This window comes from Mesitornis unicolor, unplaced genomic scaffold (assembly GCF_000695765.1).
Source record: "Mesitornis unicolor isolate BGI_N332 unplaced genomic scaffold, ASM69576v1 scaffold11735, whole genome shotgun sequence".
Lineage (NCBI taxonomy): Eukaryota > Metazoa > Chordata > Aves > Mesitornithiformes > Mesitornithidae > Mesitornis > Mesitornis unicolor.
This window is the reverse complement of record NW_010183502.1, coordinates 12,052-31,989: the sequence shown is the minus strand read 5'-3', so window position 1 is coordinate 31,989 and position 19,938 is coordinate 12,052. Positions and strand designations below refer to the sequence as shown.

At 42.3% G+C, this 19,938-nt stretch overlaps 1 protein-coding gene across 1 annotated transcript in view; it reads right to left on the bottom strand.

Moving 5' to 3' along the window:
• The window catches only part of TRIM55 (tripartite motif containing 55), a 37,726-nt gene extending 18,253 nt beyond the window's left edge, over positions 1-19,473 (bottom strand). Inside the window, exons 1-8 of the mRNA XM_010184164.1 lie at positions 19,181-19,473; positions 18,590-18,762; positions 10,718-10,883; positions 9,233-9,328; positions 5,011-5,244; positions 3,963-3,985; positions 3,739-3,863; positions 1,468-1,688 (exon numbers count right to left, since the gene is read on the bottom strand). Of these exons, the coding sequence (XP_010182466.1) occupies positions 1,468-1,688; positions 3,739-3,863; positions 3,963-3,985; positions 5,011-5,244; positions 9,233-9,328; positions 10,718-10,883; positions 18,590-18,762; positions 19,181-19,369 (1,227 nt within the window). The 5' untranslated portion in view covers positions 19,370-19,473. The remainder of the gene's footprint in view (positions 1-1,467; positions 1,689-3,738; positions 3,864-3,962; positions 3,986-5,010; positions 5,245-9,232; positions 9,329-10,717; positions 10,884-18,589; positions 18,763-19,180) is intronic.
• Positions 19,474-19,938: the final 465 nt, after the last annotated feature.

Here is a 19,938-nt window from a genome sequence, read left to right as displayed (position 1 = left end):
TTGTTGGATTTTGGGTTAAGAACAACATGTTTGCCAATGACTCAGCTGATATGACCAGCCAGAATAAGGGGAATACAAAGACAGTGGAGAGAAACATTTGCCCACCAGCCCTGCTATCAGCGCTACAAGCCAAGCACAGTTGCACTTTGCCAGGAAGAGGAGCAGCCAGCTGAACTTCACCTCTCTACCTGCATCAAGCTCTTGGGGCTTGCCCACATGGTACTTGCCATCATCACAGCATTTCTGTTTTGCCTTTCTTACACCAGAAGGCAAAACTGAAATACAGGTATTGCACACACCACAACACCCATATGCCATGTCCGATTCCATGTCTGACCATCTCCTGATGGCATTTCACAACTGCTGCAGCAGCATGCCATACCTTGCCCATTTTAGCCTTAGCAGTGAGAGACTTGATGTTAGGGAGCAGAACTGCTTATGTCTAGTTCTTGTTTCCATAAAAACCTATATCAATTAGGTTACATAAGTTTAGTGAAGTCAGTGCAAATCCTCAAAAGACAGACTTTGGTTAAATCAATAAAGCTTGATTTAAGAGCATCTTTGCACAACTGGTGCAAACTCATGCATTTTTTAAATCAAAGCAAGAATTAATCTGTAGTATTTATTTCCCTTTGTCTTATTTGGGGAGCTTGCTATAATCAAATATTCTTCAAGTGCTCTCTTGTTTTCACACTGGCCTTCTCAAATATCTTCACAGCAGCCTTTACCTGCTCAGAAACTTCGCTGGGTAAATTGTGTAAGAGGAGACTTTGCTAAGTTAATTGTATGTAACGCCAGCTAACATAGCACATGAAGGATATTTTTTTATATAGGTCTTAGAGGATATGCAGCAATTATGGACTCATTCTAATCGCATTCCTTAAGAAAAAGTGCTCGCCTAAATTATTCACACCCTGAATCTGTTTTTTATGAGGCAGTTACCTCTCCTATTTTGTGTATGATATCCCTGCATTCACCCAGATGATAACCAGAGCAGAAGCCAGCAAATGTCATTCACAGAAAACAGATTAGAAGTAGAATCTAAAAACTGGTGGTGGAAAGCTCAACAAATCCAGAGGGAATGCCAAATTCTCTTAGTATAAATATTTTAACAACCATTTCACTTATAGAGCTTAGTCTGAGTTAAATCACAGCAAGCAGAACATCCATTGTAATGTGCTTAACTCCCAAAATTAATCTCTTGTGTTTATATCTTATGTATCCCATATATATCTCAATTTATCTAGCAGTCTAATCTTTTGCCTATCAAGCAATATATATGCAGGTCAAGAGGACAGTTGCATATATGTGTACAAGGGTAATAAACTATTCTGCTCTCCAGTGCATCAACTCCCTTGGCCATGCTCCTGATGTATGGTGCCTACAGGCCACAGAGGAGCATTTTCTTGCTCTGCTGGGATGCACTCAGCATAGCTGGCAGGGCAGTGGGGCACCAAGGCCACCTACCTGACCAGCCGGGGTGGCGGGCAGTGGCACCGGAGTGGGTTCAACAGAGGGCTCTCCCACTGTGCTCTGCGGTTCGGGATTCTGCTGAGGTGGCTGTGCTGCTCTCTCAGCCCCTTCTTCCTCCACATCTTCCTCTTCCTCCTCTCCTGATGACTCCGTGTGAACCTCACCCAATTCTTCACCATCCACTGTCTCCTCCTCTTCCTCTTCTCCCTCCTCCTCTGATAGGACATGTGTAAAAGGACAGGGCTGAGCACCACGTGAAGACGACTATAGTCTTTATGTAATTACAAAGGCATTTACAATTGCATGGCAAAGCTACTGATATTCTGCTGCCTGGCAGAGGACACAGGCTGGGGAGAGGTCATTGGTGAGGAGTCTGCTCCTACCAGCCTAGATTGGGCAATTCCATGGTGCTGCCAGCAGGCAATTTGCAGCAGGAAGGACACCAGACACACGCTTGTTAAAATCTGCAGCACAGCCCTGGGCTTTTTGGTGAGAGGATACCTTTTTGGTGAGAGGATAGCTTTTTGGTGAGAGGATACCTTTTTGGTGAGAGGATACCTGGTCTGGCACAATTTGCCAGGAAAGAATCCCTCTTGCAATTCTAGGTACATGTTTGTTTTAAACACCACTGAAGCCGTCATAACAACCTTTATCAGACTAGTGCTTTGGGATACCAAACTCCCTAAAACCAGACTGTCAAACTTGGTCAAACCATCACTTTTGCAACGTCTGACACATCCTGTTGTCAGCATTTGTGGCTCAGCTCATTTCCAGAGGGAGTCCTCTAACAATGCACTTTCTTTTGCATAATCACACTATTCATCCTCATGAACATCGGGTGCTGTTCAGAGCCATCCTAGCACTTCAGAGAAATAAATTTAGATGGATGCATTAAGCCTAGCTGTGAATTGACTGCGCATTTAGCACAAGTTATGGCTCTGCTCGAGTATGTAGAAGGAACGTAGATCTGCAAATTCAGCAACACACTCGTAGTGGAGAAATGTTTCTGCAGACAAACACTCCTATAAACAGAGTGTGGAATCTCTGCTTCCACATCCCCTGGTTGCAGAGGACCTCATTGACTGCAGTAGGAATTTCAAGTGCAGGACTGAACTCCTGATTGCCAAAGCCCTTGAGGCTAATGCCTCATCCTCGAGAGGTGGGTGTCACATTCCCCATCATATGGTGGGGGTGTGTGCCCAAAGCACAAGGTCTTGGCGAATGCACGTGTGTGGCAGGGATGTGGCAGCTGTGGCTGATCACAGAGATGAACTGGGGACAGAGCTGTGATGAGGGATTGTCCCTCCCAGGACAAGTCCCTGGAGGTTCATGGCCCTGTGAGGAGGCACTTGCTTCTCTGTTCTGACTTGTGCCACAGCTGCTGTCTCATTGCATGGAGCCCTGTTGCCAAGCATAGATAGTCCACAGATCCCACCCTGAAGGCTGCACAGCAGGCATGCAGCATCCCTCACGGGGAGCAACTGTGCACTCTGATTTTGGTATAAGCTATGGCAGGGGAGTAGGCGATGGGTGGCATCTGCATGAGACTTAACTGGGCTGATACAGGTAGATGTAAATGTACTAGCAGAATCCAGTGCTAGCAAGAAACTTAGAGATATCCAGAAGACTATTACTGTTGACTTTTATTAGGAGAGATCTGCTTAAGTGAAACATTTATTTCTATTAACTTCTTGTGGCTTACTCTGTAAGGGAAAGCATAGATGAGCCTAGATTTCAGGCTACTTTGGTAAATGTAGAATTACAACTTTGCATTATTATATGGACATTTTATATAAGCATGTTTAGTCATGATGTCATGACAGATGACATGTCACAAGATGCTAAATGCATGAAGCATGATAACAATTTTTACTTCCCTCTATAACTCTGTGATCTTGAATTTTTATGAGTTTCTAGAGCAGACCGACCATTCAATAATGATATCTTTTAGGGATAAAAGGACATTATAGACTGTGATAAAAGCTTAATTTTGTGGTCCCTTCACATGAGGAGTCAGTAAAGGCCATGAGCTTAGGAAACTGTTGAGGCTACATAAAAAGTAAGATTAATGGTGTCAACAGGTTATGTGATTTTTTTGACTGTGATGGACTTTTGCTTTTGATTATAATTGATACAAAATTGTTTAATTACACTTTGGGATGGATATATATAATATCTGATTCAAGTTTTCCTACTCAGTATCATCATGTAAATTACACACAGTTGCAGTTTAAGAAAGCAATTTAGGGGAAATAAATGACATACCTCTGTTAAAATCAATTTCTCGTATTATCTTTTCTTCTCTACTGAGGTTCACTGTGAACTGGTTCATATTTTCGTACCCATCTTCTATTTTTTCCATTTGAAATCCTTTAGATGCTTCAGTAATTCTAAAGCACAGAGATTGGTTATTGGTATTTGAATTTGCAGATAAATTTGTAATTTGTAATTGATTATAAAGATCAAGAGTCTCAAGTTTAGATACTTACTTTTGTAGCAATGTTTTGGCATTCTGTGAAAACAAAAAGGAAATAACTGACTTCTTAAATGGTTCCATTTTTTAGAGGTTTTTATGCATTGAGATCTACATCTTACACTGGTTGCTTCTAAACACACTAATATGGATCTCATAAATGACAACCATGAGATCTATGAATTAGATCAAATTTGGATGGTAATTAGTGTACATCTAAGTAAACCTTTTAGGTCATTGAAGACTTTTAAATTAAAATCTGAATGTAATGAGAAATACCTACAGTTTCTTCAGAAATTAAATGGAAATATTTTTGCTCTTCTTTTTTTTGGGGTATGTCTGTGGTGAAAAGCAATTGTTCCATTACCAGTTTTAATCACAGTAGCTATAGCTTTGACTATCCGTAAGGGCATACTTCTGAAGTCACAAAATTTTATTTATCTGAAAAGAATATTGTACTCTTCAAAGGCAAATCTTTGGTGATTTTTTTTTTGTAGTAAACCCTTCTAGCCTTTAATATGGAGTAATTGTAAACTTGCAGGACAAAAATTCTACACCAATTAATTAAGTGGACAAGCTGCTAATGTTTCCTATTTAGCTCCCCTAAGTTTATAGCAAGAAAACAGAAGTAAAATAATGAAGTAAAGGCATAAAAATATGACTTAGAACATAAATATTCAAATCTTGGAAAGTTAATCAATCTGTCAATATGCAAATGAAACCTATAACTCACAGAGTTTCATATACATGTATATTATAGTGGTGGGACAATAAAGATACGTTGAAAATGTTAAAATTCCTGTTTCTTCTTTGGGAACAAAAAATTCATACGCAGGATAGTATATTTTGATGCAAATAGCAAATGCTTACGTTCTTGGTTTAGATACTATTCACAAGAAGACTAGTCATTTGTCTGTGCTGATGCAAGTGTTTAAAAAATGAGTTTGTATCAATGTTCACCCAAAGATGACCAAACTCTGAATGTGCCTAAAATTGAGAAATGCTTAAGTAGTATTTTGATACATCCGTCATTCTTTTTCTATCTCTACTTATAGACTTTGTACCTGCAGAAACACAGCCATTTCTGGTTCTTCCATGAACTGGATTCCTGATTCCACCAGCTTTGACACAGCTTCCAAGTGATCTGCATACTTCTTCATCAGGGAGCGGACGTGTTCCAGTTTCTCCTCTTGGGTTCTAGTGATTATTTGTGTCATCTCATTTTTTCTTTCTTCCAGTACAGAATAGAGATAATCAAATTTTTCACACAGCTGCTCTTTCTGTCGTCTGCAGCATTCCTGTGAATCATTTGGTTTATGTTAAACATGTTATGTTCTTAAAAGGGTTTCTATTTTTACAGTTACTTGGAAGCATTTTCATCAAAGAAATTCCTTTTTCTGAACAGTGCAAAGGATTCTGAATGACCCCAGAGACTTTTACAGTTTTCAAAGTCCAAGCTATTGGAACAAAAGTTTTTAAACTGTTCTCAAACTCTGAGTTTCAAGCCAATGAAAGCCCCCAAACAAGTTATTGTATAACTGGTCGGTCTGCTAAAAAATTGTGAAAGGTATTTATGATGTCTGTAGTGATACATCAGAGTCTGTGGAAAAAGTAAAAACCCTCACCATATTAGCTGCTGGGTTCATTTGCATGAACAGAATGGTTTTTAAAGGAGTGATCATCACAAACCAGCTCTGGAAAATTTTATTTTTCTACCTGGAACTCTGGTGGCTGGGCTTGAATTTCACATATGCCTTCTTAGGCTCTATTTTGACAAAAGGTGCCCATTACATTCCATTTACTGTGCTCTGAATGAGGTAGAGGTACCATGAAGAAAATGGTGTGTGACAAAAACACAAAGACAAGAAGGAGGAATCAGGTTCCAACCCTATCTTCAGGCACTAATTTTCACATCATTTTTTGGAGATGCTTTTGTTGTCCTTCCAACCAGACAACAAAGCATATTTCATGAGCAAGAAGGTTGGGTGTGATGAGTGCTTCACTGAGTGCTGTCTAACAAGAACGCACTGCACTTGCAAGGGAGGATTTATGGGGAGGAAATAGGAGACAGGTTATCTATAATGTCTGAGATCTACCAAATAGTAGTACTTGAAGTCTGAATAGAAGTACTTGAGTCATTGCTGTGCCCCGGGGCACACAGATGGGCATAACCTTATTGTGGTTATATCTGGTTGTGGCTGGGGGTGATTATTTAAGTCTCTTTCCTAGGAACTGAGGCTGAATCAATTCGTCATCTTTGTCCCTTGAGGCATAATGCTGAGATCCTGGCAGCACAGGATTATTAACAGTCCCACAGTACTTTTGGAAGTGGTAAGACTGATTATTCATAGCACTTGGCCAGAGACAATCCTGCTCTTTCTTGATTTTCAGCCAGAGATCTTTCCTATGAGTGGTGACAGTCTGCTCTGTATCCTTCAAAGGATAAAGCCTTTCGAAGATGGTTGTGTGGCCAAAAATCTCAATGGGGATTGAATACAGATCTTGTTGCATTGGCCCAAGTATCTACCTCTGCTTCCCAGTGAGGAAGATTAGGCTAAACAGGCACTCCGAATTTAAAACTCCTTGCAGGAAGGCAGGCTTGTTCTGCCCTTCTGGAGGTCCTTGCCACTTCCCAGAAACTCCTGATTAGTGAATTATAGGGTGGGGATAAGGAAGCTTTTGAGCCAAGTGAGTCACAGTTCCTGGGTGTCATTCTATTATTCAGACCTTGAATAGTCTCCCTTTCCTCTTTTACTTTCCCAGCTTTCTCCCAGTGTTTCCTGCAGTTCCACTTGCTCCAGACTCCTCTTTGGTTTAGTCTACAATTACCTCATCTGAAATGTCATTCAAATCACTTGCTAAACAACCTTAATTTCAAGATAGGTGTGTGCTATCTTTGCCATTTGACACTGGGCAAGCATTAGGGGAAAAGGAACAAAAGAGTGATAGCAGTGTGCCCTGAGAGGTCCCCCCTGTATCTCTAAGCTCTAATATATATAATATTTCCTGCCAGCAGGTATTAGAGTTGTGAACCTAAAGACTGAGAGTGCAAAACAGGTTCCTAACTGCAAATGCTGAAGTATTTCTGAAATACTCTCTTTCTGTATAAAATATTCACATACAAAGTCTCTGTCTGGTGGAATTACCCTAATCAGATTCTGAGTAATGAAAAGGTTAACAAAAACATGAGTTTTCATTCTAAAAAGTTCTCAGCCTTTTTGTTTTTTAAAGCATGGCTACAAGAAAAAAGAAAAGGAGTCCCTGCCACTGAGCATGAGTTGCATTGCTTGTTCTGAAGTATCTGTATTGACTGCCTATGCTATTAACATTTGAAAGAAACACTGTAATTTTTCCTTCATTATTTGACTCATATTGTTTACAGGGCTAAAGAGTACTTAATTATTTGTCATTGTCTTCCAGTATTTAGCATTTTATATTCCCTTTTTTTTTATTTTCAGTATAATGTGTGAATTTGGTTTACCTTTCAATCAGTAAAAGGCTATACAAGTGTTAATCAGTTTTTTTGTGTGTTTTTATCTTTTTTAGCCTTGGATAGGAGCAATAGCTAAATAGAGAACTGTAGGCTACTTCTTACTCCAGCTAAATGAAAAGTTATCATGTATTTTCTGCTATAGCAGATATTTATTGTTCTTTGCAAAGTGTAAAGTAGAGAGAAGAGGCAATCCTGGATTATAAGCATTATTTCCATGTGTGCACATTTCTCAGCTCCAGCTGTAGCTTTTCATCTTCAAGGACAAACTGATGCCAATTCAGACAAAGCTCTTGTATGGTAGGAAATGTGATTTGCTTGAAATGTAACATGGAAGTGCCAAGGTAAGTTCTAAGATCTATTTTCTGCAATCTTTGACTTTAAAGGTGAAAAGCCTGTTAAAACATCTGAAGGTAAAATGGCTGGACTTTATTTTGGCTTTGAGTTTAAAGGTTAGACTTTAAACTGAGTGGATGACTCTGAGGAAGCTAGTTTCAGTAACTGTTGTATTTATTAAAGTATTTTTAGCACAGTGTTTTCTCCATACTTCAGAACAGATGTTTGAAGTTTTGTTTCTGGTTCAGCTAGTTCAGCTTAAATGAATATAAGCTTTTGCCTTTGTATCATTCAAATTTCTGCAGTTAACCTACTTGAAAGGCCTGTTTCTGTCTGCAAAGTCCTGATAGCAGCCAATTTCATCCCTGTGATGTGAAGCCTTCCTGACTACAAAGTTCTGACTGCTGCTAACGCGTTCTCTCATTTACTTGGGCTAATGGTTTTATGTTCTTTGAACCAAACTTGGACATTTTCTGTTCTTCCTTGCTCCAAGGAAATAGGAACTTTGGGCAATTGTGTACATAGATTGTGGAATCCATTTCTCTTACCAGGTAGAATCTATACATCTTGGATTAACTTCTCTTTCTCCGCAGTTTCTCTTTTCTGCTGCGGCTCTGAAGGGTCAATATAATTCTAATTGGGCTGAGAAGGATGCGACTCCTTCACTAGATGCTTCATCAAACTCTGATCATAAAATCAATTCATATGAACTCCTTTCAACCTATTACTCTGTGATGCTCAAATTGACCAGAGCTGATGTTTATATTTGCTTTGCTGGTGCAAACCTCTTGGAGGAAATGAAAACCACTTCTGCTATTGAATGACACAAAACTAATTCCAGCTCTGCCAAAGCAAGACTTTTACCAGAAAATCCAGACTCACGGTAAGAACCCAAACTCTTCCCTCCCACAGGCAGCAAAACAAGACTTATTAAAGGACAGCATAAGTATGTTAAATAACTACTGTGCGGGAGGCAAAGTAACCAACGATGGAGCTCACTGATATACTTGGAAGCTGTGCTGTGGCTACCCTGTGACTGAGACTAAGGCCCTGTTCACAGGACCAGTCAGACCCTAGACTATTACTGGTTTTTTGTGGCTTTAGCACCTGATCTTCAATGTTAAATGAACTGGTAGTTGATGGTTTTTTGTTGGATCTGCTTTTAACTTCAGTAATATCCCATGCCACTAAGAATGCTGAGCAAGATGTGCTGATGTAGATTATCCTTCCTCTTTGTCCTCTACCACATGGCCAATGTCAGAGGCAGGGTGCCGAACAGGACGTACCCTTTGGTTGAGGCAGTACAGCTGATATTGTACAAAGTCACAGGTAATGGTTTAGCAAAATGATGTGGGAAAGCACGTGGGTAAGGTGAGGTCTGTTAAAGAACGATTCCTACAATCAGTTTAGAAGATGCAATTTCACACTGAAATACATGCATTTAAAGTGGTGGTACCTACCTCAACTGTCTTGCAGGTCTCCTCCAGCTGCGTGACTATCCCTTGCATTCTGTCATTGGTCCCCACCAGAACTGCAATTCCATCACTCAGCTCGGACTAGGCAGTAAGGAGAGAGCAAGGGGTAGGGGGTTAGATACTGTCCCACTTCAGGGTGGCACATCTAACTGTGGGGAGCGGGAGACGAATGAGCACTACCAGGGTATTAGCCCTTCTTTCCACCAGAACTGAGGGAAATTGGAGCTTTACCTACCCACAGGTTACCCACTGGTACTCTGATATTTGTTTCCTCTCCCAAAACACTATGAAAACATTGATGCTGAAAAGGAGAAGGTGAAGGCAGAATCACTGACAAAAGGGAAGAGAGTGGAAGAAGGGAATGGCCTAAGTGTGGGGAGGAGGATGACTGTGGGGTATCCTTAGAAGAGGAGAGACAGAGAAGCCAGTCCCTAGTGAACTTGGTGAGGATGCTGGGGAGGGCAAGAAGCCCTTGGCCCACCTCTGTAGTGACAGAGGTAGCCGTGTCCGTGGTCTCCACAGCTTTGTAAAGGATTTTTTGAAACATGTATCCTGCAGCATCCAGGTTACACCTCCAGTCTTTGACATGGTAGCCTTTTTCCACAGGCATGCTAGGAGGGAAACCACTGCTTGCAAATCTCCACACAAAGGGAGTCATCAGGGGCATGGATTCAGTCCAAGAAACTTTTCCCTCTTGTCCCTTCCTTTTTGATTGAAAAGGATGTTTGCAACTGCTTTCCTAAAGTGACTTCTCATTTGTAGTTTCCACACACAAGCATCTGTGTGACAAAGTTGGAGGCTGGGATTGCAAACTTGGCCTGTCTGATTGCTTGTCCCACTGGGGCCCTCCAGAAAAATGAGCTGTTTATCTCAGGAGGATAACCCAGTGAGTCAGGTTTTAAATTAATACTGTATTAAAAATAAACAAGTCTTTTACTGGTGACAGCAAGGGCAGAGGACGTTAGGTACATCCTGTTCTGCCAACTATTGAATATTCCTACGTTCACTTGCAGGAGGAGATTTTTCACTTAACTTTTCTTAAAAATGGTGTGCTTAAAGGCAAATGTACCTGATAGATATATTATTTGATTTGTAATGGTCTGGTTTTTTTCCAGTTCATGTCTTGGAAATCCCATTTGTTTTTCTGATCTAAAAGCACTAAAAAAAATGATTAGGAACCTCAAAAGAGAGATCCTCAGCTTCACTTCAAATTTCTGACTAAAATGTTTAGTCACTATACTAACAAATGTTGGGACACTGTAACATCTTTCTGTGTGATTTCTCATAAATTTATTTTGCTGCATTTCTAAACAGTTCCTACAGATTTGTGTGAGCCTTTCACTCACACACAGGGATGGCAAAGACACCCTCAGGCCCCTTTGGAAACTTGCAGGAAATCCATGGAAATACTTTCCCATCAATGGTCCTGTCAGTTTCTGGGAGGACTGTGAGGTACAGAAAGGCATTTACCTTTTGTTGCTGGTAAACGTTTGTGAGAGGAGCAACTTGACAGTCTTTGTGGCCACCAAAGACTTTGCACAAGGAGCAGGTGGGCATTTCGCAGTTCAAACAGTAGATGTTAATTCTCTCATCTTCGTGCTCTTCGCACATTGGCTGGTCACACTTCCTTTCAGGTCTGCAAAAGAAAACAAATTTAAAGTAAACTTGGTGCTCATGAGTTTCTGATGACAACATTTAGGAGTGTCAGCATAAAATAGGGTACATTTGTATAGTGGTGTCCAAGGCTGACCTAAATAACACAAAATAGATATAAATCTGCAACACAGGATGGCTAAATAGAGAGTGGTACAGCCTAATGTCCTGCTACAACAGGATGTGGTGACAGTATAGCAACATTATTTCATACGGGGATTCCAGCTGGGAGTGTGACTGAACACTTGTTCATACTTTAAAATGTAAATAACCTCACTAAGACTGATCTCAGAACTACTCATGTACTTTAATTAGCAAGTTATCCAACATCTGTCTGAAATATGAAACATGTAATTCCTTTAGAGTTCATCATGCAAAATGTTGGGCAGCAAAACTCTTATTCAAAGGGGTAATGTGAAGTAAGAGTTGTAGGTATTGGTGGACCTTAATGCCTTTAACTCTCTATCTCTGCTGATGAGCATTGTGAGGCCCAGGTCAGGACTGTTAACATCAAACAGAACTGGGTCTTTATGGCCTTTACACTTTACTCACCTTTGGTCAGCAACCTAAATGAGGTATCACATAAATTAACTTTAGCTGGGTAGCACATGTCTAGCTTGTACAGTGTTGAACTTTTTCACAATAGCTACTCACAATAGCTACAATTGTACCAGCCACCAGGGGCATGGTGTACACAAGAAACCTTCTTCTCCTGTGTTAAGCCAGAAGCTGTCACCAGGCTATCCCTCAGTCCTGATCTTCTCTTCACCAAAATGATTTAACCATATACGCACAAGTCAATACCTGCTATTTTAGGAACTAATTTAGTTGTAGCTTCCTTTAAATGAGCTACTGAACTGATATTCCCAATGTAAGTGAAAGTTGTGAACCAGTCTGTGTGGGCAGGCAGATGCTTTTCTAAGGCCACACTTTGGGCTTAGCACCGAACACATTAAATCTTTTAAGTTTAACACATTAAACTTTTCCAATATAAGCCATTATCTGCTTTTCCTACCATATGGAAGAAGAACTATGACTATGACTATAACTGGTAGCAAATTGAGCAAAGGCATCACAGAAATACCTCTTTTCATCATTAGATAAAAAATATTTTCCAAAACGATATCATTTAATGGAATTAAATGGCAACAATTCTTAAAAAGCCATTCGACAGAGCTCTGTAGCAAGGAGGCAACCAGTCATTCTATTACAAGTTTAAAAATTTATGGAAAGATAATTTTTTTAGATTATAAGACAACAGAAGTTTTCCATACAGTTTGGTAGAGTGGACATGGATTTTATTTTTAATGACAAAGTACAGGTTTTCTCTTCTAAAGGTAATGGAACGTGATCAATTAGATGTGTTTTAAAAAAAGATTAAGTACCAAAGAAAATGACTCATGCATTCATAATTTTGATTTCAGGAGCATACTGGAAGTTAAAGGGTTCATAAGGAAAAATCTGAAACCTGCAATATAACACAACATACCAAAATAAAACAAGATGGACACTTCTGAAGGAAGCCTGTATTATTTGGGTCAAATTTCCAGCATGCATTTGCATAAGGTATTCAGTGTGTCAAATCCAGCATCATTTCAATGCTAGCCAAAAGAGGTGTGTCCCCACTATAAGGAGTGCTTTACATTGTTTGCAGGTGACTGCAAACAGCCCCTGACATATTCATGCTATGGTGCACCAGTGGGAGGGCCTGTGTGCAAGGGCAATAACAGACAGTGAATTTCAAAGTGATTAATTAAGCCTGAAATAGCAGCTCTTCCTGCAAGTATTTCCAGACCAGAATCAGAAACTACCAGAACATTATTTAACACTGGAATGGTGCCACCAGCATGAAAGACACATCGCGCAAGGCTAAAAGGCAACGGTGTCAAGCAAGTTCAGCCAGAAGTAGCCAACCTTCAAAGGTGCTGCAAAGAGCTGGAAGGAACCTGGCAGAACTCCCTGAACCAGTGGGGCCCTGAAGACAGTGACAGAAGACGAGAAGTAAAAAGATTTATAGTCTTCTCCCTAGGCTTTGCAAAAGGAGAGACTTTTAGCAGAACTTTCCCTGACTTCAGAGGAGATCATGTAGGTCTATGTAGGTGTAGCAAATGCCAAAACACAACCCCTAAGTTTAAAATGGTAGCTGCTCCTGAAACAGAAGATTAAAGAGTAGACAGTCAGGAAGTGACAGCATGGCTTTAGTAGAAGAAAAGATTCATCATAAGTGTGCTTGTGACAATAGAAGCAGCAGGTAGCTGAAATGGCCTAATAGCTTTGTGCTCTTGTTCTTTGACTCTGCTCTGTGAGATGCTAAGCCTGTGTTTGACTGCTGCAGGCTTATTCTTCTCCATTAAATTTGGATTTGGACATTAATGTGTGGAGTGTTGTGCATGTTATATGGAGAGGAGAATTCTCAGCACTGGTGAGGCCATACCTGGATTACCGGAGCCAGTTTTGGGCTCCTCAGTACATGAGAGACACGGACATACCAGAGAGAGTCCAATAAAGGGGCTTGAAGATGATTAAAAGATCTAGAGTATCTCTTCTATGGGGAATGGCTGGGACTTACAGCCCAGATAAGAGCAGGTTCAGGAGGATCCTAACAATGACCTTGATCTTATCAATACCTCCAGGTGTCTAAATACCTGAAAGGAGGGTGTAAGAAGGATGGAGCCAGCCTCTTTGCAGTGGTGCCCAGTGACAGGACCAGAGGCAATGGGGACAAACTGGAACACAGGTGGTTCCCTTTGAACATCAGGAAACAATTTTTCACTGTGTAGGTGACAAAGCACTGGCACAAGTTGCCCAGAGAGGCTGTAGAGTCTCCTTCTTTGGAGATACTCAAATGTCACCTGGTCATGGTCCTGAGCAACTGAATCTGGGTGGCCCTGCTTAAGCAGGAATTGTTGGATCAGGTGACCTCCAGAGATACCGTTCAACCTCAGCCATTTTGTGATTCTGTGATTTGGTGAGGAAATGTACATAAAGGAACATTCTTTAAGTAAGGACATAGTAAGACCTTGGCAAAATGGCTGTTTCATTAGAAGGCATGTTTTATTTAGGATTTCTACAAATCAAGAAAGGTTTCTACTGAAATCCCAAATCTAACTTTGATAGTGTTTTTACTGAGGACTCTAAGATAGCTATAGCCCTTCCTGTACCATCACATCGTCTAGTGCCTGATCCTGGTCAGGGGATGGAGAGAATTTGCACGACTGTATGAGGCACAGTCAGGTCATTAGTGAAGGTATTAAACTATATTGGCCCCGCTATCAATCTTGGGCATACACCACTACTGACTGGCCTCCACTTGACTTCATGCTGCTCACCATAACCCTTTGAGTCTGGCAGTTCAGCCAGTTTTCACTCCACCTCACTGTCCACCCTAGACCTCATTTCATCAGTTTGTCAATAAAGATGTTATGGACGACAATGTCAAAAGTCTAGATAAACAGCATTCACTGCTCTCCTCTCATTCGCTGGCTATCAGGTTGGTTAGTTATGATTTCCCCTTATGATTTCCCCTTATGATTTCCCCTTCATAAATCCATACTGACTATCTCTAATCACCTTCTTGTCTTTTATATGTTTGAAAATGGTTTCCAGAGGGGTTTACTCCAACCGCTTTCCAGGGACCAGTGTGAGGATGACCAGCCTGCAGTTCCCTGGATTTTTCTCCTTGCACTTCTTGAAGACTGGAGTAACATCTGCTTTCTTCCAGTCCAGGCCCCAGAAATCTGTCCCTACTACCACAACCTTTCAAAGATTATTGAGAGTGGTTTGCAAGGACATCAGCCAGCTCCCTCACTACTCATAGGTGCTTCCCATCAGGATGTCCAGTTTTTTTTAATATTCCCTAACCTGATGCCCCTCCACTGAGGATAAGTCCTCCTTGGTCTGGACTTTCCCACTGGTCTCAAGGGCCTGGGATTCCTGAAGGTTGATCTTACCAGTAAAGACTAACATACTGAGTACCTTGGCCTTTTCCATGTCCTTTGTCATAGAAGCCTCTGTCTCATTTAGCAGCGGACCCACACTTTCCTTAATCTTCCTTTTGCTGACTGTGTACCTATAGAAGCTCTACTCGTTAGTCTTCATGACCCTTGCCAGATTCAGTTCTAGGTGGGCTTTGGCTTTTCTAGCTCCATCTGTACATGCTTGGACAGTGTCTCAGAATATTCTCGAGTCACCTGTTCACCTTTTTTTTCTTCTTTTTAATGTTGTTGGGTTTTTGTTTATCAGGAGGTCCTTGTTAACCAATGATGAAATCCTGCCACCATTGCTTGGGTTTCTATATATTGGGATGGACCATTCTTGAGCTTGGAGGAGGTGGTCCTTGAAAATTAACAACTATCTCCAAAAAGCAGTGAAAAACCCATCAATAACCAGAGTAGAAATAGGGCTTGAAAACTTAGAAGACGAAAAAAGTTCATATGGACATAGGGATTCCTGCAGCTTCATTACAATAGTACTATTGCCAATGCCTGGCCCAAGAAAACCACTGGTGCAGGTGAGCTTGAGGCTTTGTCTCTGTGTGGAGTTGGAGAAGATCCAGATGATCTCTCTTCTCATCTTTTTTGCTGCACAGTCTGCGGGGCTCCTCCTGCAGCAACCTTGCTTGGTGGTTTGTGGGCAGGAAGCCCATCTCCCTGGCTCAGCCTGTCTGAGATTCCCCAGGTATCCCTGCAGACTATCCTGGAGAGCCACATCCTCCCTCAGAAGCTCTGGCTGAGGCCTCTGAGGTGTCAGGGACAGCTGCTTCTGGTGGTGCTGGCTATCCTGTCCTGCAGCACATCACCACCATCGCAAAGCCCACATCCTCTCAGCACAGTGCCTGGTCCCTGCTGTGCACACTGCTGCATGCACTGGTCCATCCATGCTCGGGGCTGCAGGGACAGAGTTTTCTCTGATATGTACAAGGGAGGAAGAGTACTTGACCCTCCCTGATCAGGATTCAGCTGGTAACAAAGCCCAAAGCGTCTTTTGATCAGGAATAGCCGTCCGAGTTCGTTAGAGGCTGCCAGAGCTTGCAAGAAGTCACAGCATCCTGATGCTATCCTTTCCTGGTGGCAGCAGGCACCTTGATGTTCCTCAGATAGTTCAGGTAATCAGTGGCCTACAGAATTTCAAACATTGGTTTAATATTTTAGGCAACTCTGTTTCCACTGGGTTCAGTCCTTTGGTCTCCTTTAAAATCTTTGTAGGAACCACATCCTGCTTGAATATTTCTTTCCTTGCATTGCTGATAGATTCTAAATTGGGCAACAGGCTACACTGTCATCAGTGGGAATTTGATGTGCAATGGGATAAAAGACTATATGATGTGATTTGTAGTGATACAAAGGGCTGTTGAGAAGGCAGACCTTCTCAACTCCATAGCCTGGCTCCTGCCCCAGTTTTTATTTTACAAAAAACAATTCCTTAATTCAAATAGGAACTCAAAAAAAAAAAAATTAAATAGTTTGCACCCTAGCTGAATTCCCCTCACTCTCCTAAGTTCACGTGAAGTGCAGTTGGGAGCTGGCATCATTCTGGCACACACAGTTAGGGTGAATTATACCCACAGGAGGACTTGAAAGGAAGAGGCTCCTGTCTGGAAACCACAGGTGCTGCCAGTTTGAAGTCTTGGCAAGAAACAAGGAGGCAAAGGTCACATCTCATGTTTCCTCTTATGTACCTTCTGCCAGATCCCAGACCTCAGTTTGGAAGAGACTGGGACAAAAGGAAGAAGTGGAGGAGACTTGATTTCCCTTGGCTTTTTGGGTTCAGTGGGATAGGATGGGGTAAAGCCATGGCAGATCTTGCTCACATTCTCATGGGAGCCTGAGAAACATTAGGCAGAGGAAGATAAGCAGCTGAGGCCTACAAAGTGCCAAATAGTTTAGATAATGCTGCTATGCATTGCTGCTGCTATGTAACACTGACGATAACTTTCATTCTAAGGACATACATGAAGGTTAAATAAGCACCTTAACAGACTAAATAAATGAACCTTTTTGGACAAATATCTAAGCAAATACATGTTCATATTTATATTTTTTCCTACTCTCCCCTTTTATTCATTGTGTTGTGGTTTACTTTTGTGGAATTAAAAAAAAAATCTACTAAATCTCTTACATTTATGTTTAACTGAATTTTGTTCTAGTTGCCCATGAACTACTTGGGAAAAGGAGCTGCATTTCTTTATTTTTTTTAAATTAAATACAGCTGCGAGCTGAAAAAGAAACAAAATCAAGAAAGACATGAGGCCACACGTGCCCAGCTTATTTGGTCGAAAGGAAAGTCCACCACTGTAGCTTTGCTGATTCATTTCCTCCAAGATTTTCCTGACTAAAATAATATTTGGGTACCAATGACACACACAAGAGTAGCTAACCTTCCCTTGGCATTAAGTGTGAAGGGCAGTAGAAAGGACAATTTTAAGCCAGCTTTGTGCTCTCTGACACTTTGGAGCTCCAATCTATGCCCAGCTACAACAGTTCTCGAAGGCATTCAGACAGCCAACAAGCCACTGTTGGGCTCTGTAATGTTCTCTCTGCTGGTGACAGTCCTCCTCTGCCAGAGGAGGGTAGAAGTGCCCTAAGTCACCGGAGGCACCAGGCTCCTACAGTTGTGTCCACATGCTCCAGTGATATTGCCTCATTGTCCCTGCAAAACCTAGCTCCTTGCTGGGGTGAGATGGGAAGTCTCTCAGGTAGCACAGCCAAGGTTACACCTTCCTTCAGGTTTACAAAACACCTTGCCATACAAAACTGGCCCTACAGATGCATGCTGGTGACAACAGGTGGCTTCCCTTGGTGTGAGCTGCTTGCTTGGCAGCCTCGGACAGGCTTAGCTTTCCCCCTGCTAAGTTCCCCAAGGTCATACCAGGTGCTTGACCCATCCCAGGGCAAGAGAGAAAAGAAAGCAACATTTTTCTATTCCTGGATCCGTTACACATCCAGTGCAGGCAACTAACATTCAGGAGTAATGCTGCTTTTTGCGGTTTAACCCATTCCTCTGCCCTGGGATCCTGATTCCTGTGCACAGCCACACAGCATTGATACATATTATTTCTGGCTATTCGTTCTCTTTTATGGAGTCCTAAATAAGATTTGATTTCATGAGATCACATCCCAAGCTGTCAGGTGTGGAGATTTTTTGGTTTTTTAAGTTTCGATTTGATATTATGATGCAGGATATCTTCTGTGTGAAATTCAGCTTCCTTCTTGTTTCCGCTGTCCATCCCTCAGGATTTTCTAACAAGATCTGAAATTTATATCCCGTCTTTAGCATAAGAACACACAGGTTAAAGACAAATAAGATTAATCTGAACTGTTTTTAAGATGAACAATGTGAACCTAGCTACTTTTCCCTTATTCATATAAGTAACCATGCTGATCTCAAGGGCTTTGCCTGCACAAGTAAATGTTGCTCATGTGAGTAATCAAGGGACAATCCTTTGAGTGGAAGCATGGAAATTCAGCATCTATTTGGATACGGTTTTCTGTGCTCAGTGACAGCTGACTCCATTGCACAGCAAACAGACAGGCATGCATGGCAGTGTGATCCCTTTCTGCATTTCCAAGAGAGAAAACAACTAAATCCATCTCACATGTGCCAAATGGAAAGACCAAAGGCCACCAGTCCCCTAGACCACATCTGCTTTTGTGGCAAACCTCCTCTGAAGGGCACTCATTCGCTCGTTACCTTGTGGACTCCTGCTTGTAGATGTCGATAATGTTCTCCACCAGCAGGTTCCTCTGCAGCCCGTAGACACCATGCCGGTCGAGTACCACCTCATGCCTGCAGGAAGGACAGCGAAAGCGGCCTCCCGACGCCACAGTTGTGCCTCCCCTGGTCGGCAAGTAGGGGTTGGAGGCCTGCTCTTGCCAAGCAGCACAAGGAGAGGTGAGTAAGGCCATGCAAAAACGTGAAAACCACTTTCAAAAGCACCAGGGACAAAAACGTGCTTGTAGGAAACTGCTTGTCAGTATGCCCAAGGAGAGGGTAGCTCCAACAAGCCACCCCAGGAAAGCACATGGCGATTGCCGGGTGAGGGGCCAATTCCTCAGCTCACACACGTGGCCACGTCCCCACAGCTAACAGGTGGCACTTTAATCTGCTGTGAGCTCAGCCCTGGCACCCAAGGACACTCGGCTTCTGCTTTATGTCACTCCCCCCCTCCCTATCTGACTGATTCTTAAATCAATAAGCCAAAACATGTAAAAAAATATGCTTTTTCATTCATTTCAGCCAGTGCTGCTTGGGAAGCAGAGCTTTCTGCAGGAAGAAACCTACCTGGAAAATGTCGCTGGCACATTTCCGACAGAGGTTGTGCTGGCAGGGCAGGATGACCACAGGCTTGGTGAACATCTCCAGGCAGATGGGGCAAATCAGCTGTTTCTCCAGGTTATCCATGGTTTGCTGCTCTTTGGAGAAGGACTTGTAGTTCAGGGAGGTGCTCATCCCTAGCTTTTCCAGGGGCATACGCTCAGGATCACGGCCTTGCGGCGGGCTTTACAGGTTAATTTCCCTTGAAATAAGTCCAAGACCGAGGTGCAATCAGAGGCTTTCTGAGTTGCTCTGGCTGGAGGACATTGTTTAAACGAGGGGCCAAAGGGAGCAGGGGCTGTTTTTAGCAGCGCGCGTCACAAGATGCCATCCTGCCGTGCCCATATAAGCGCGTGAGAGAAGGACAGGCTGGGACAGGTGATGGCTGATGGGGGGACGGGGGGGTGGCCGGCAGGGTCCTGGCTCTCCTCACTCACACACGGCAGCATTCAGCCCTTGAGGAGGAGGAGGGGTAGAGAACCAAATGCAATCCGGTCCTCCTCTTATCTCTGCACAGCAGTGGAAAGCACAGGGCTCCCCCAATCTGCCCAGCCATGGGCTGCAGCATGGTAAATACTCTGTTTTGAGTAAGCAGCTGTGGCCATGAGATGCAGGACATGATTTTGTCTGTGTGTTTTGACAGGCTCCAGGATCTTGCCTTTCCAAGGTGTGAAGTACATGTGGTTGCTAGAGAAGACAATGGAAGCGATGACTGTGCCGGAGCT